Source organism: Rhinolophus sinicus, chromosome 11, assembly GCF_057876585.1.
Source record: "Rhinolophus sinicus isolate RSI-liver-muscle chromosome 11, RSI-T2T, whole genome shotgun sequence".
NCBI classification, from domain to species: Eukaryota; Metazoa; Chordata; class Mammalia; order Chiroptera; family Rhinolophidae; genus Rhinolophus; species Rhinolophus sinicus.
The window spans coordinates 22,707,539-22,721,877 of NC_142511.1; the positions used below are offsets into that span (position 1 = coordinate 22,707,539).

At 52.4% G+C, this 14,339-nt stretch overlaps 1 protein-coding gene across 5 annotated transcripts in view; it reads left to right on the top strand.

Annotated features, from left to right (window-relative positions):
- Positions 1–1,301: 1,301 nt before the first annotated feature.
- SLC26A9 (solute carrier family 26 member 9) overlaps positions 1,302–14,339 on the top strand; it is a 28,816-nt gene continuing 15,778 nt past the window's right edge. For 2 of the 5 annotated variants that reach the window (XR_012492839.2, XR_012492840.2), the window contains exons 1-5: positions 1,308–1,387; positions 8,796–8,938; positions 11,908–12,047; positions 12,151–12,261; positions 12,914–13,089. Coding sequence is in view for 3 of the 5 variants with exons in the window: in XM_019752525.3 (XP_019608084.3) it covers positions 8,814–8,938; positions 11,908–12,047; positions 12,151–12,261; positions 12,914–13,089 (552 nt within the window). In the remaining 2 variants the exon portion in view is untranslated. Of the gene's footprint in view, positions 1,388–1,495; positions 1,712–8,795; positions 8,939–11,907; positions 12,048–12,150; positions 12,262–12,913; positions 13,090–14,339 lie in introns of those variants that run through there. The other 3 variants (XM_019752525.3, XM_074322085.2, XM_074322084.2) reach the window with 3 other exon arrangements.

Sequence of the window (14,339 nt, forward strand, 5' to 3'; positions counted from 1 at the left end):
TATCTTGTGGGGGATCTGCGAGAGACACATGGAAGGGAGAGAAAGGAGACCTACTGGCATGTGTGGGTTTGCCCTGGATGAGCTGCCGCTGCCAACTGTGCCACATGTTGGAGAGTAAGTTTCGGAAGTGATAGAGCCACCAGGGAAGAAACCTGGTGGGGTCAGGAGAGAGCCTGCTCCCTGTACAGGCCACCAAAATGTTATGGCTGCTTGCTAGCAGGTTGTGAAAGAATTCACGAAGCAGGTAGAAATACAGAGGGAAGATTTATTAAAGTAAGAACAGGGTCAGCTGGGCAGAGTCTGCTGGAGACTACTGCCCCAAGTGTATTTCATCTGAAGTTTCGTATTTTCTAACCAGAATGTAAATTGCTTCAGCCTATAGTGGAATCTTCTATTGTGTTTGGCTTTGGCTTTGTCTATTGGGGTGGGGGAAGGCGCGGTTAAATTGCTTATTGCAACCTTTGCATATGTTATGTAAATTTAAGTTGGAGCCAGGAGTGAATCCCTTGCTGATGTAAAAACCTCTCCCAAGTCACCAGGCCAGGCATGCAAGGCTGAAGTAAATAGAACCATTGCAATTGGTATGCATAGTAAATGTATAGTAAACAGCCATTAAAGTTTGGTGAGAAGAAGAAAAAGAAAAGAAAAAAAGCTTTCAAAAAGTCCCAAGCTAAATAACACTTGTTAAATCAAATTATACTAGAGGTCCAAATCTCAAAATAGGAGATTTAGTGCCGTTACAATCCCCCTTGTCTTATCACCAGACATGGCTCATTCCCTTCCTCAAGGGTGTTCAGAGATCTACTGTCTCCCCTCTCACACACACACACAGACACACACACACACACACACACACACACACACACTGCAGTTGTCCAACCTTCAAAGCAAGCAACCCCAAGACCCCACCCCTCTGGTGGCCTCAATGGGTCCCATTGTCCAAGAGGCTATTTGGCTTGACCCCAACCCCATAGCAGCAGGACAGCAAGCTCAGAGAGGGGTCCTTAGCCTCAGCTGGCCGCCTTGGGGGAGCCTGTGGGGCAGGGGCCCCACTGAATGTGACCTATTGTCTTCGGGGTGGATTTAGGAAGTGCCAAGCTCCCATCAAACAGCCCTGCTCCTCAGGTAAAACAAAAAAAGGGCTGTTCATTTAGGACCTTTTTTCCTTATCTCCTCAGGCTTAGCTATGGTGTAGTGTTCAAAACCACTTCCCCTCTGAGCCAATCAGAAGCCGGGGCTCACCCCATGGCCCTGAGGTAAAGTTATTTATAAACGCCTCCCTGGATTATTTGAGCAGAGCCCTTTCGCACACCTCTGGAACACCTTTCTGCTGCCTGCTCCCCAGACACACCTGCAGCCCTGCCCAGCCAGCTCTGCTCACCCACCGGTAAGCCCCACCCAGCCCGCCCCACTGGGCATGGGGGTACTTGAAGAGGAATGACAGGAACCTACTGGTCAAGGGGTGGGCAGTGTGCCAATCTGAGCACAAGTGGGAAAGACGCTCTGGCCCCTGGGTCTCAGAGCAGCCCCATCCCTGAACCTCTGAGGAGCCCAGTGGGTCTTCACTTCCGTGTATGGACCTGGGCAGCAAGGCAAGAGGCTAAAAGGAGCCCGCAGGACAGAGGCTTGGCTAGAGGAGGTCTGCCAGACCCTCAAACAGAGTGAGGTGAGACAGACAGCGCCTTTGCAAGGGCTCCTCTCCTTTGCAAAGGTAAGAACTAAAATATTGGAACTTCCTTAGGGCGCCAGCCTTTGAAGCTGCTGGTTGTTACCTCCCTTTCTTTTCAATCTTGGAAGCAAAAAGCTCTTAATGCTTGGCGCACAGGCCTGCTCTATGGGCGGTCTCCCCCTCCTTCTGCCCCCCAGATGTCCTCTTTCACTCATTCACTTCTCCACTAGCTCAGGGAACCTGCATGGGCTGCAGGGACTCTGTCTGTGGCCATAATCCTGAGAGGCTGGTAGAGGTGGGAGGAGGAGATACGAGGAGTGGGAAAGGGCTAACAAGGATCCAGCTTTTCCCCAGCAGGATCAGGACCCCGGGGACCTGACTCCCGGGTGAATGCTTCATAGGTCAGCCTCACTGGCTCCCAGCCACCTAAGCCCTCATCCTGCAGCTCTGAGGGTCCCAAGTCACTCGCAGGCATTGCCTCTATTCCTGCAAATCGGCTTACAGGGTCCTCAGCCTAAGTCAAGCACGTCTTTCATCATTCTAGCATGAACGCCCCACTTAACACTTGGCCCCACTGCATCTGAGCAGCAGGAGGAAGACGGGCTTTACGGGTGTGCCCCGCAGAGAGGCCTAGCTCCCTACCTGGGCAGATCAAGAGGGGTTTCCTCCTGGATGGCACTCACATTGATGCCCCTCTGCCAGAGCCCTAGAGTCCTCACCACCCCCTCCCTTCAGCTCTGGCATCCAGAACCTGGCAAGACTCTCAGGGGACAGCATGGAAACCAGTATACACGCCTCCTCCACTGCCGGATGGCCTTTCTGGGGACTTCCCAGGGTCTGGTCAAATGTCCTGAATGCTCATTTGTATGAAACCCTGGGGACAAACATGGACTCTTTTTATCTCTTAATGTCCAAGATCTTCTCAGGGATCTGCACAATTTAGTGTGTGTGCTGAACTGACCCAACAACCAGAGTCTGACCCCAGGGAGCTCCCTGAAGCACTGGGGAGGGGGGAGGGCGGCTCAGCACTGACCAAGCTCTGGTCGCGTTGGATTAGAGCAGCTGGCCCTTCACTGGTCTCCTTAACCACTCACTTGCTCCCAAGTGAGTCTAGCCCTAAGCTTACAGCCCTCTAGGAGTCTAACCTTAAGTGTCCATTTCAGGGATCCCATAGCCTTGGTCAGGTCTCACTGCTGGAAAGTGCTTTTCGAAGTCCAGCCTCAATATTTTTGCTGGACCTTATTTCTTCAGCCCTGCACCTCTCCCTGTGCCCAGCAAGGAAAGCAGAGAATGAGGGGACAGAAGGCTTAGAGACAAGGAGTGGGGTTTTGGGGGTGGTAGCAGTGACTGATTCTCCTACAGAGGATGCCGGTCCCTAGAACAGCCGGAGTGGGGAGCCAACACAGGGGCATCTCATGCTCCCCCTTACGTTGCTGGTGAGGAAATTAGGCTGGGATGAGGAGTGGGTAGGAAATTTTCCCAAGAAACATGAGGACAATAGAAATAAAGGAGTATTGATAAATACCTTCAAGACCCACAGGCCTCCATCCTCACTCCTGCCAGGGACATGGTTTCCAGCTAAAAGCCCAACCGTCCTATCCCATCCCCAGCTCCCACCCCACCCACCCACTCAGAGGCTCCTTTCTCCCTGTGGCTCCCACCCTGAATGAGGCAGGGAGGAGCCAGCAGCTAGAGCAGAGGGGAAACCTCAAAGTGACCTTTCCTCTTCCCAGAACACAGCGATAGCCCAGGTAGGGACCAGTGATAAGAACGCCAGGGTGGGTTGACCAAGCCAGGGCTGCTCCCGTGCCTGGCACAGATACACAGATGCACGTCAAAGAACCCCCCCTACACACATACACGCACATGCGCAGCCCGGGTAGAGCTGAGAAGTCAGCCTGGGCCACAATGACAGGATCACCTCCAGACCTGCCCAAAACCTCAGACACAGGCTCCTCACCTCCTTGCTCCCCAGATGTCCTGCCCTCTTCTAAAAAGATTTTCTGCTTTTCTTCTCACCAGTCCTGGGAAACTTTGGAGGGACAAGGACATGGGGGAGGAAGGGTTGGCATGTGAGGGCAGATGGAAAAAGGAAGAGCAAGAAAGGCAGAGTGACCTGCCTGAGGTAGCAGAGCAAGGAAGAGAATCCTCCAGAGTAATTGTAGTCGTAATGACGACACAATCAGAATCTGTTGCACGCTCACCATGGTCAGGCACCGTTCCAAGCCTTTCTATGTATTAACTTGGACGTTGTACCCAAACCCATGTCTGCCTACGGTATTCTGATGATGTAGCCATCATGAGATGGATGGAGATGCTGTGGGCTGTCTTTTGTATAAACTCACTGTGGGGGGAATTAGGGTTCTGATGAGAGGTTCTGGAGAAGCCCAGGAGGGGTCTGCTTTGGCCTGCGCCCTCCCCAGTCCATTTCCCTTTCGTCCCCCGACCCCAGCTCCTTGGCTCTGCAAGACCTGTGGCTCCCCCTAGCCTTCAGATGTGGCCCCACTCCCCTGCCAAGCCTTAGGAATTGTCTGTACGTCCACCTCTCCTACCTTCTGCTCTTCCCTTCCCACCCTCTACTTCCCTTAAGCCCCACAAGCCCCTCTAGCAGTTCAGGACCCTTCCCTCCTTCCTCCACAGTGGGGAGGCCACAGGGGCACCCTTTTGTTTCTCAGATTGTCACATGGCACTTGCTATTTATCCCTGATCCAGTGGGGGTGGGGTGCTGTTTGATGGGAGGCAGGGCTTGGTGATACACACCTGGCAATAGAGCACTTGACTTTTTTCAGTGATGTTGACATCACTCGGCAGGGCTCTGTGTTTGTTTAACTAGGGATCAAGTCATCTTGTCCCCTACACCTCTCTCCTTTTCTTGCTCCCTGGTTCACCTTCCCACCCTTAATCTAGCATTGAAGAAGCCCTCTCTGGGGGTCCCTGGCAACCCCTTAATTCTCCGAGAACCTGTCTAGGAGAGGTGATACCTCCAGCCCTCTGGCTCACCCTTTTCCGCCTCGCCCATCCCCCTTTCCTCCCCAGCCTGAAGGACTGGCTGGGGATGAAGTAACCTCCTACCCTAAACTCCACCCCACCTCAACCCCTATTCTTGGGATTAGGAAGTATGACCAGGGCACCTCCTCACCGGGAGCTGGAGCAGCTCCTGTAGTTGCAGATTTGCCACTCTGCCTGTCATTGCCCTGGGAACGCAGAGGCCAGGAGAGGAGTCAGAACCCATGGCAGAGCCCTCAGGAGGAAAGACACCCAGCAGTCCTGTCCTGTCAGCTGTGGTGGAAGGTCACCAGGATGGTCCACAAAGGGCACTGTGGGTGCCACTCCGGGGCAGCCCCCAGGGATCAGGAGCAGGGTCATCTCTGGAACACTTGATTTGGAGTTGAAGACGTGGTTCAAGTTCCAGGCAGCCTCTTCTAAGGCTCAATTCCTTCAGCCACAAAATGAGAGGGTTGGATCAGTCTAGCCCTCAGTTTCTGTTGTAGACAAAACTTTCCTTGGCTGGCTGGCTGGCTGCTAGGTTCTCCTCTTTTGTGTGTGTGGTACAAACTCAGGATTGGGAAAGTGCCCAGAGCCTTCTCCCCTTCAACACCCTATTTCTGGAATGAAATAGGCAGAGTGTATGGAGCTAGGAACAGGTTTGGCATTCCAGTAAAGCAAGGAAGTTTTTACCCTCTGTTAGCCTGTGTAAAAGGGAACTCCCCTAGCATCTAGTCCCCATCTGTAGGAAGAGTGCCTATGGGGACAGAAGCAGTCCTGAGTCATTCATCTGTGCTCTCAGAAGGATTTCCAGGACTACTGTCCCCTTTTCTCCCTCCGTTCCTTGGAAGTGACAGCCAGAAATGGTCAAAGTCAACTCCGGTGTACAGGCTGGAGAAGTCCAAAGAAGGAGATCTGAAAAGAAGGACATCCCATCCAGGGTGGTCAAGAAAGGCTTCACCAAAGAAGGGGAGGAGGGCAGAGGGAAGGTGGAAAAGGAGGAGAGGGAAGGAGAAAGAACCTAAGCAGGTCTTAAGGATGGGCAGATTGAGAAAGGCAGAATGAGTCAGGTCCCCTCTGCTAAGGAGGAAAGTGTGGTCAGAGCCCTACAGGTACAACTGGGCCACGCTTGTTTGGGGGTGCTGGATGGTGCCTTGGATCCAGCCAGCAAATTTACCACGTCCACCAAAGCAGAACCAGATGGCAAAAGGACAAACATGCCCAAATAAGCAGCTTGGGCTGATCCTCGAGGAAATGAAGAAACTGAGGGTTTCTGCGCAGGGAGTGTAGGCTGGAGACCAGGAACCTGTGAGCAGACGATTGCGATTGTCCAAGTGTGAGCTAAGACTTGCGGGGGTGGGGGACAGCAGAGACTGGGAGGAAACAGCAGGGAGACTGATGAACACCTGAATCTGGAGGCTGAGGAGAGGGAAGGGGAAGGAACAAGTGCTGGGGGTGAGCCTGGGTGACAAGGAGAAAGGTAGCACTGAGGAAATGGGGACACATGGCAAGGCGAGCTGCGTTAGTAGGGTTCACTAGGAACATGGTAACAATCCCCTCCCCGCAAATGGACTATTAAAACTTAGATCATTTGAGAACTGCCTGGGAAGGGGCTTTAGGGATCATTGCCTGCCAGTTGGCATGGAATCAAAATCTCCCATCACCCCTCTTCCAAGGGGCTCCCCTCTTCTGGGTCAGTTCCCCCTGAAAACTTTGGCTGTTTTTTGCAAGTGGTCTTCAGGGGCCTGGGATAGACCACTGTGAACCACGAGTCTCTGAAGCCAGGCTGACGCTCCGGGTTCCTCCAGAGGGTCATGTTCCCCACTCATTGCTCCCAAAGGTCCTGCGAGACAAACCACCTGGAGAGGGTAGGGAGCAGGAGGAGCGAGGCCACCTTGCTTCACTGGAGGGTGAAGGGCAGGAAGCCTCTGAATAGTGTCTCCTGAGAGGAAGGAAGCACCCGCCCAACTTAATCATAGTAATCACCACCGTTACCATTTACTGAGTGCCTTTGGAAGGCCAGTCACTACACACACGATCTCATTTAATCCTCACAGAAACCTCCTGGCACTATTATTATCCCCACTTACAGATGCAGAAACTGAATCTTTGAACCCAGGTCATTTTGGCTCTAAAACTCATGCTGTTTTCTTTATGCCACTCTGTCTCTCACTTCTCCCACTGTAATGTCTCACAGGCCATGACTCTTACTCAATTCTGCCATGTCTTCTCCAAAGGAACATTTATTGATTCACTTAAAAAGTATTCGTTGGGCCGGCCGGTGGCTCAGATGGTTGGAGCGCCGGGCCCTAACGCCGAACGCCGCCGGTTCTATTCCCGCATGGGCCAGTGAGCTGCGCCCTCTACAGCTTAGATTGTGAACAACAGCTCTCCCTGGAGCTGGGCTACCTTGAGCAGCTGGAAGTTGCTGAGAGCTGCGGTGGGCTACCGTGTGTCGCCAGGAGTGGTCAGTAGCCATCGTGAGTGGCCGGCAGCCAACGAGAGCTGCTATGAGTTAGTGTGAATGGCTGACCGATGACTGGTGACCGACGGCCTTAGCCCTGGGGGGAGCGCAAGGCTCACAATACCAGCATGGGCCAGGGAGCTGTGTCCTACACAACTAGACTGAGAAACCGCTTGAACTGGAGAGCAAGGGGGAGGAGGAAAAAAGGGGGGATGGAAAAAAAAAGCATTGGTTGAGTAGACACTAAGTGCCTGGGAAGCAGGGCACAGGCACTGGGGCAGGTTTCCAGCCTGTGCTGACTGAGCCCGTGCTGATAGCTCCTGATGAACCTCAGGGTCCCACAACCAAACGAGTGGAATGCACCAGCTCAACCTTCATCAATTTGGGCCCAGTGTTATAACAACTCACATTTGCATCATTCACATTTTACGTCACCTTTTCTTGTCGGTTACCTCATTTGATCCGCACGACAACCCTGTGAGATGGCTGTTATGCCCATTTCACTGACAAGGAATCTGAGGTTCAGAGACATAATGCTGCCCCTTCCACCTCATCAATAAAGCCAGGTTTCTAGAACCTCGTTTAACTCTTCGTCTCTCCCGTGTACTCCTCCACAAAATGCATCAACCACTCCTCTCTGATAACCTCCCACGCGCTCAGGTTCCCCTCCAGGGAGTCAGCGGACATCCCTAGCACCCTGAGTGGTTTCTCACTTTCAACCTCATCTCAAATCTTTTGCCAAACTGGCCACAGCTACTCCACACTCCCAACTCTCAGAAGTCAACCTTCCCTCTGAGCTTGCCCCATGGCTTTCCTCTCCCTCCTTCCTCCTCCAAGCTTCACCAGGTGGCTTCTCCCATCTCTGTAAGGTAGGGAGCAGGAGGGGGGGGGACCAATGGCTGAAGGAGGGAGGGGGGAATGTTCCTGCAGGGAGCTCCTCTGGGTCCCTGGCACTTAGCTCTGCCATCTGGGCTCCTGGAATGTCCACAAGGTTGCGCAAAAATGGAGGAGGAGAGAAACACCAGCACCAAGGGTGGGGAAGAGGTTAGGCACAGGAAGCACAGGAGAGCCTGCCGGGAGCAGAGACTACCCTGATTTCCCCAAACACACCATTGTGCCCCATTCCCCAGGGAAATCTGTTGGTAAAGAAGGCTTCTTGAGGTCACCTCAGCCGTTCCCCTGCCTCCAGGCAGGCTGCTTTCTCTATTTCTTCCAAGCTGACTAACTGAATGGTATGAGCCTTTCTGCCAGGGAAACTGAGGTCTGGGGAAAAAGAGGAGCGGCTTGTGGGGGCGCCAGGGGCATTGTGGGGGGAGACAAGAAGTAGAGTCAACATGCTGCATCCCGGCTGTGACTCCAGCCCTTGCACTCCCACCTTCTTTTTGCCTGGTGTTCAGTGGGGGTGATGGTGATGTCACAGGTGCCAAGTGCCAGCTACATGCTGAGTGCCAAGCAAAACAGCCAGAGCAAGTGTGTGCATCATCAGTGCCTGGGAAGGAAGGTCATCAAAAGAAGTGAGTCTGGTAGAAAGACTTGAAAGAAGGAAGGGAGGCACCTTCTGAATGGGGGCGGAGAAGACCAGCATAAAACGGCTGCAGCCAGGACTAGAGACAGAAGGCCCAAGCTGGCACTGGGGAGGGATGCCCCTCATCCTCCCCTTCTCTGCTTCTCCCAAAGCCTGTAAATGCCCCAGACATGAGCCAGCCCAGGCCTCGCTACGTGGTAGACAGAGCTGCATACTCTCTCACCCTCTTTGATGATGAGTTTGAGAAGAAGGCTCGGACGCACTCCCTGGGAGAGAAACTTCGCAATGCCTTCAGGTAACGTGACACAGCCCAGACCCCTCTCCTCAGCTCCGCACCACATTCACCAGGCATGGCTCCTGCACCAGTATCCCTAAGACAGAGCTTGGGGAAGCTCCGGGGAGCTGTTCAGAGCCCTGAATTGAAGCTCCTACAATCTCACCTGTTCTGAAACTCCCAGGGAGGATGGGGAGAAGGAGGAGCAAGGACCATCCACAGATTCAGAAGGACCATCCCTAACCCCTGCATGAGGTCTTGCCGTATTCTCAGTCCACTCAAATCCCTTCTGGCCTCTTAAGATGGTCATACTACAACATGAGTCGTGGGGAGCATCAGAGCTTCAATGCTCCGTTCCCTCCTTATTAAGAAAAATCTGAAGCTACCAGCACCCCATGCCCTTCCTCCTCTTTCCATCCTAGATGCTCCTTCCCCTGGTCCAGAGGATGCCCAAAGGCAGCCCTTAAATTCCTGGGCTCTCCTAAAGGGTACCTACCAGGATGTGGTCCCGCCAGCCCCTGGGCTATTTCCGCTCTTAGATCCCTGGAACTGTGATGGTGGGTAGTGAAACCTCACCTCTAAGGAGGGGTTCCATGAGGTACAGGATCCTGAGGCTACGAGCTTCACCTTCCCCCTTCCCAGACTTCTGGCAGACCTCGCTCAGGCCTCACTGTGTGCTGGCTCACTCACTCCCCGGGGAAACAGCTGATTCAGTTACCTGGATTGAGGTCACTGGCAATGGCTGAAGTGGAGATGCAGGTGGAACTGGTTCAGACCGGAGGAATCACCTACTTCAGTTTTCACCAAAAGCCCAGGCCCAACCCTACCTTGCCTGGGAGGCTCCGTTTCTGCCCAGTTGCAGCCAAGGTATTGGGTGCCCAGTGTCCAGACACTACTCCTTGGATAGGTGGGCTCTGCCAGCCGTGGTGCCCAAAGAATTTAAATTTGGATTGTTTCTCTGCTGGAGAGATGAGGGTATCTGCTGTTGTCCTAAAAGATTAGGATAATGAAAACTATAAGGGGATGTAGGAAACTAACAATTTCCATGAGGCTGCAGGAGAGCCTTGAACAGTACCTGGCACACAGACGATGTTCCAACAGATATTTGTTTAATGAATGAATGAATTCTCGAAAGCTAATCCCTCTGCCGACTTCCCTCTTGGCTTCTGGAGTCTCTGCATAGTGTTTGGTATCCATGTCCAGCTCTTCCCTTGGACTTCAGAGTGCTTTGCTCATCATACAGCAGACTTACAAGTGAGGCTGGGCAGGTACCAGCTGTCAAGGGGGTTGTTTTTTTTTCCCTAGCCAGCTCTCTGTTCACAAGTCCAGTTTTCCCTGCCACAAACAACCCTAAGAAAGTTCCTGCAGGGCTGGTTCTCTACTAGGACAAGGCTTTAGAGATGCTTTAAGCTATTTACCACCAGTCCAACTCCCCGTTCACCATCCTAGGGATAGGAGGGTGCCCACCTGCCCCAGGGGAGACTGGGCAGTCAGATGTGGATGGTGATGTTTTTCCAGGGAGTGTTGGTTGGGACAGAAAATCTGTCCAGACTTTACAGGGTACACAGCATTATCTGTGTGAATTTCAGTCTTGGGTGACATCCAGGGGACCCAGAGTCAGGGAAACTATTGTTGAGCAACAGCAATGAACAGGAATTGGTGCCGGGCAGGAAAGGAGGCCTAATCAAAGAAGGCCAGTGAGTCACCAGAAGGGCCCTGACTATTTGAGTTCCCTCAGCTGGGGGAAGAAAAAGCAAGTCCTCCCACCCTTTTCTAGTCATCAATCCCCTGGCTGTCACCCTCAGGTTTGTAGGTGCTTGTTCCTGCCGCACTTGAGTTTCTATGAAAGGACCTGGAGGTGTTCAACAAACAGGGCAGGGATCAACTCTCCCCACCCTGCATTGACCAACGACCAGCTCCCTGTTCTTCCCTCCCCCATGAACTAACAGAGGAAAGAACTCAGTGTTGGAGTCACCACACATAATAGCTGGTGGGTCCACAGAGGCGCACCCTGCAGGGACAATGGAGCCTTCCTTTTAGGGGAAGTTCTAAGAAAGATGGCAGCAGCTCCCTCTTAGAGTGAGTTTCTTTTTGTCTTTTCCTTTTGATTTTTGTGTGTGTTTTTTTTTGTTGTTTTTTTGGTACTGTTTGAACATTTACTGTGAGAACATACTTTTCATAGAAGGAAAGGTTTAGCAGCAGCCCTGTAACCTATTCCTTCTTTTTACCAAGGATCCTTGGGGCGGGGTGAAAGGATCCCCATGCAAAGCCCCTTGCAAACACTCTAGTACACAGAGCTTCTGGTAAGCAAACACATGATATTTACTAGTAAAAATATAATAGTGAGTCTATATCTGTACAATACATTTAGCAATACATACTTAGTCTGCCTGGATGGTTTATTGTAAATGCATTTTAAACAGAGAGATTTCCAATACCAGCCCAACCTTTTACTTATTCATTCATTCATTCATTCATTCATTCGTTCAACAAATATTTGCTAAGCATCCCAGTGTAATGCACCAGGTAGACAAAGATGAATGAAAGAACCACAGTGGAGGAGAGAGACGAAAAGGAAGTCATCACAACACAGGACACACACGAAACTGCAGGAGCCCAGACAAGGGCGCCCAGGCCTGTGTTCAGTCAGACAGGAACTCAGAGAAGCCTTTCCTGGAGAAAGGCCAACTGAGCTGGGGGCTGGACGTGACACTTGGGAGGGTTAAGCCACCATGAAATCCATGCCTTTAAGCTAAGTCGTGTAGACTTTACAGGGAAGAAGACCTCCAGCTAATGCACAGGGCCTGTCGCTGGCTCTCAGGAGAAAGTCCCTGCCTTTTCTTCTCAGTATCCCTGCACACCCTACAGTATGGGTGTTCCCCGAATTTTGAATGAATGGATGACCAGAAATAGGATATTGTAATCCCTCCCCAACTCATAGCGTCCAAGTCTGGCAGCGCTGACTGGAAATCTGCCCTTTTTCCCTTCAGATTTCCCTCGGCCAAGATCAAAACCATGGTGTTTGGGGTGCTCCCTGTGCTCTCCTGGCTCCCCAAATACAAGGTCAAAGACTACATCATCCCCGACCTGCTAGGCGGCCTCAGCGGTGGGTCTATCCAGGTCCCACAAGGTAAGCGGGGCCTTCAGCCAGGCCTATGCCTCTCCCACCCCCACCCTCTGTGGCCTCCGTAACCTGCCATGCCCTTGAGCCTTCACTCTCTCATCCTCTGCAGGCATGGCATTTGCTCTGCTGGCCAACCTTCCTGCAGTCAATGGCCTCTACTCCTCTTTCTTCCCCCTCCTGACCTACTTCTTCCTGGGGGGCATACACCAGATGGTACCAGGTAAGGCCTTGCCCCTCCCAGCCAGCAGGGTGACCCGAACCATGAGGACGGGGGGTGGAGAAAAGGGGGTTAGGTGATTTTCCATCTACATTCTCCTCTAGTTGGTGCCAGTTGGTCCTGGAGGGACGGTCACTGTGTCAGTCCCAGGTCCTCTGTGACCTTGGAGAAACCAGTTAGCTTGTGGGAGCTCAGTTAGCATGACTTGTTCTACCTCCCTTTCTGGAATGTGGGAAGACTTGGCGAAACAAGATTAACCGTATGACATAAAGTGTTAAACGGTTGTGAGAAATTACCATCTAACCCCCAGGCTGGTCCCAGAGGCCACCGCAGGGACATTTGAGGTTCTTTGGTGCTAAGTGAAATGGAGTAAAAGGGCCTGGTCACAAAGCCTGTTTCTGGGTCTGGCCTTGCTTGTATTTCCAAGCTCATTTCCTCATGTGTCCAATGAAATAACATTAACAATAGAGGTGAAAACACCACGACAAGTATAGGTCATGGCTAGATATGAGCAGTGGTGGTTACGCTGGAGAGTAGCCTTGGAGGCGAGGGGCTCCATCCTCTTGGGGGTCAGAGAGCAACCGTGGGCCCCTTGCTGTTTTCTATGGGTGTGGTCCAAACCTCTGATTTTTGCTGACTGGGTGGGGCACCGCAGGTACCTTTGCCGTTGTCAGCATCCTGGTGGGTAACATCTGTCTGCAGCTGGCCCCAGAGTCAAAATTCCGGGTCACCAACAATGCCACCAATGAGAGCTACGTGGACACGGCGGCCATGGAGGCCGAGAGGCTGCACGTGTCAGCGACACTAGCCTGCTTGACTGCCATTATCCAGGTGAAGGGGATGGCCGCATCCCTGCCAGGGCCCTGCCCCAGGAGGACATCAGATCACCATGTCCTTGCCTCGAAGCCCCCACTTTGATGTTAAAGCTGATTTAGGGTTCTACCTCCTTCCTCTTCCCCATTCTCAGGGCCACCAAAGACCTTAGAAAGTCAGATATCTCCTTAGCTGCAGGTTCGTAAGACCAGTGTCTGCACCTGGTAAAACTGTCCTGAGTTAAGGACTATCTCAAAGACTCACGGCCTCTCTCGGCTCTCTTTCCAGAGCCCAGCTCTCTGCCAGGGCAGTCCTCCTGTTCCCTAGCGTCCCTTAGCCCCCTCCAGCCTCCTCTGCTCCAAGCCACAGCATCCCCTGCACAACGTAAATTGCACTTCCACCACGTGCAAAGGAGTCTACTAGGTTTTGTGAAGTAAAACACAACCTGACAGAATGCAAGACTAGGAAGCAACCTGAGAGGGCACCTTTCATTCATTCATTCATTTAGTTAATGTTTCTTGGCTGTTTCACTGCCAGGAACTGCATTAGGCCCTGGGGATAAAAGATAAGTAAAAGAGAGGCCCAGGTCTCAGGAGATCCCAGCCCAGCAGCGGAAGTAGCCATGTCAACAGATAAATTTATAGGCAGTGAGATAAGCAGCATAATAGAGCCATGTACAAGTAGCTGTGGGAACACCAACGAGAGTCAGGGTAGGCCTCTCCTCAAAGAACGAAGGTGACATTTGACCCAAGTCTTAAAGGACGACTAGAAGTTGACCAGTAACCAAATGAACAAGGCGTGAAAGGATGGTCCAGGCAGAGAAAATGTACCCAAATCACTGAGTCCTCAGAGAGTGTGAATTGACCAGGGAATGGCAAGGAGTTGGTGGGGTGGGGGCATGCTGGAAGGCAGAGGGCTTTTGGCGAGGCTGGAAAGGTAGGCAGGAACCAGACAATGAAGTCTGAGGTCTGTCCCCTAAGCAGCAGCTTTGACCATTTTGACCAAGGATTATTTGGGCTACAGAGAAGGTGACAGGTGGGAGGTGGATTAGAAGGCAGGGAACCTGTTGGGAGACTATGCAAGGCCCAAGCAAGAGAGCTGAGGAGCTAGACCAGGGCAGTAGCTGTGGAGAGGGACATGGAGATGGGGTGGACTTGAGGACCATTTCTCCAGGGCAAAGTTAGCTAGGATTGGTGACAGATGGGATGTGGGAGGTGAGGGAGGATGACGCCCAAGGTTTTGGTTGGCCAATTGGGTGGACGGCAGTG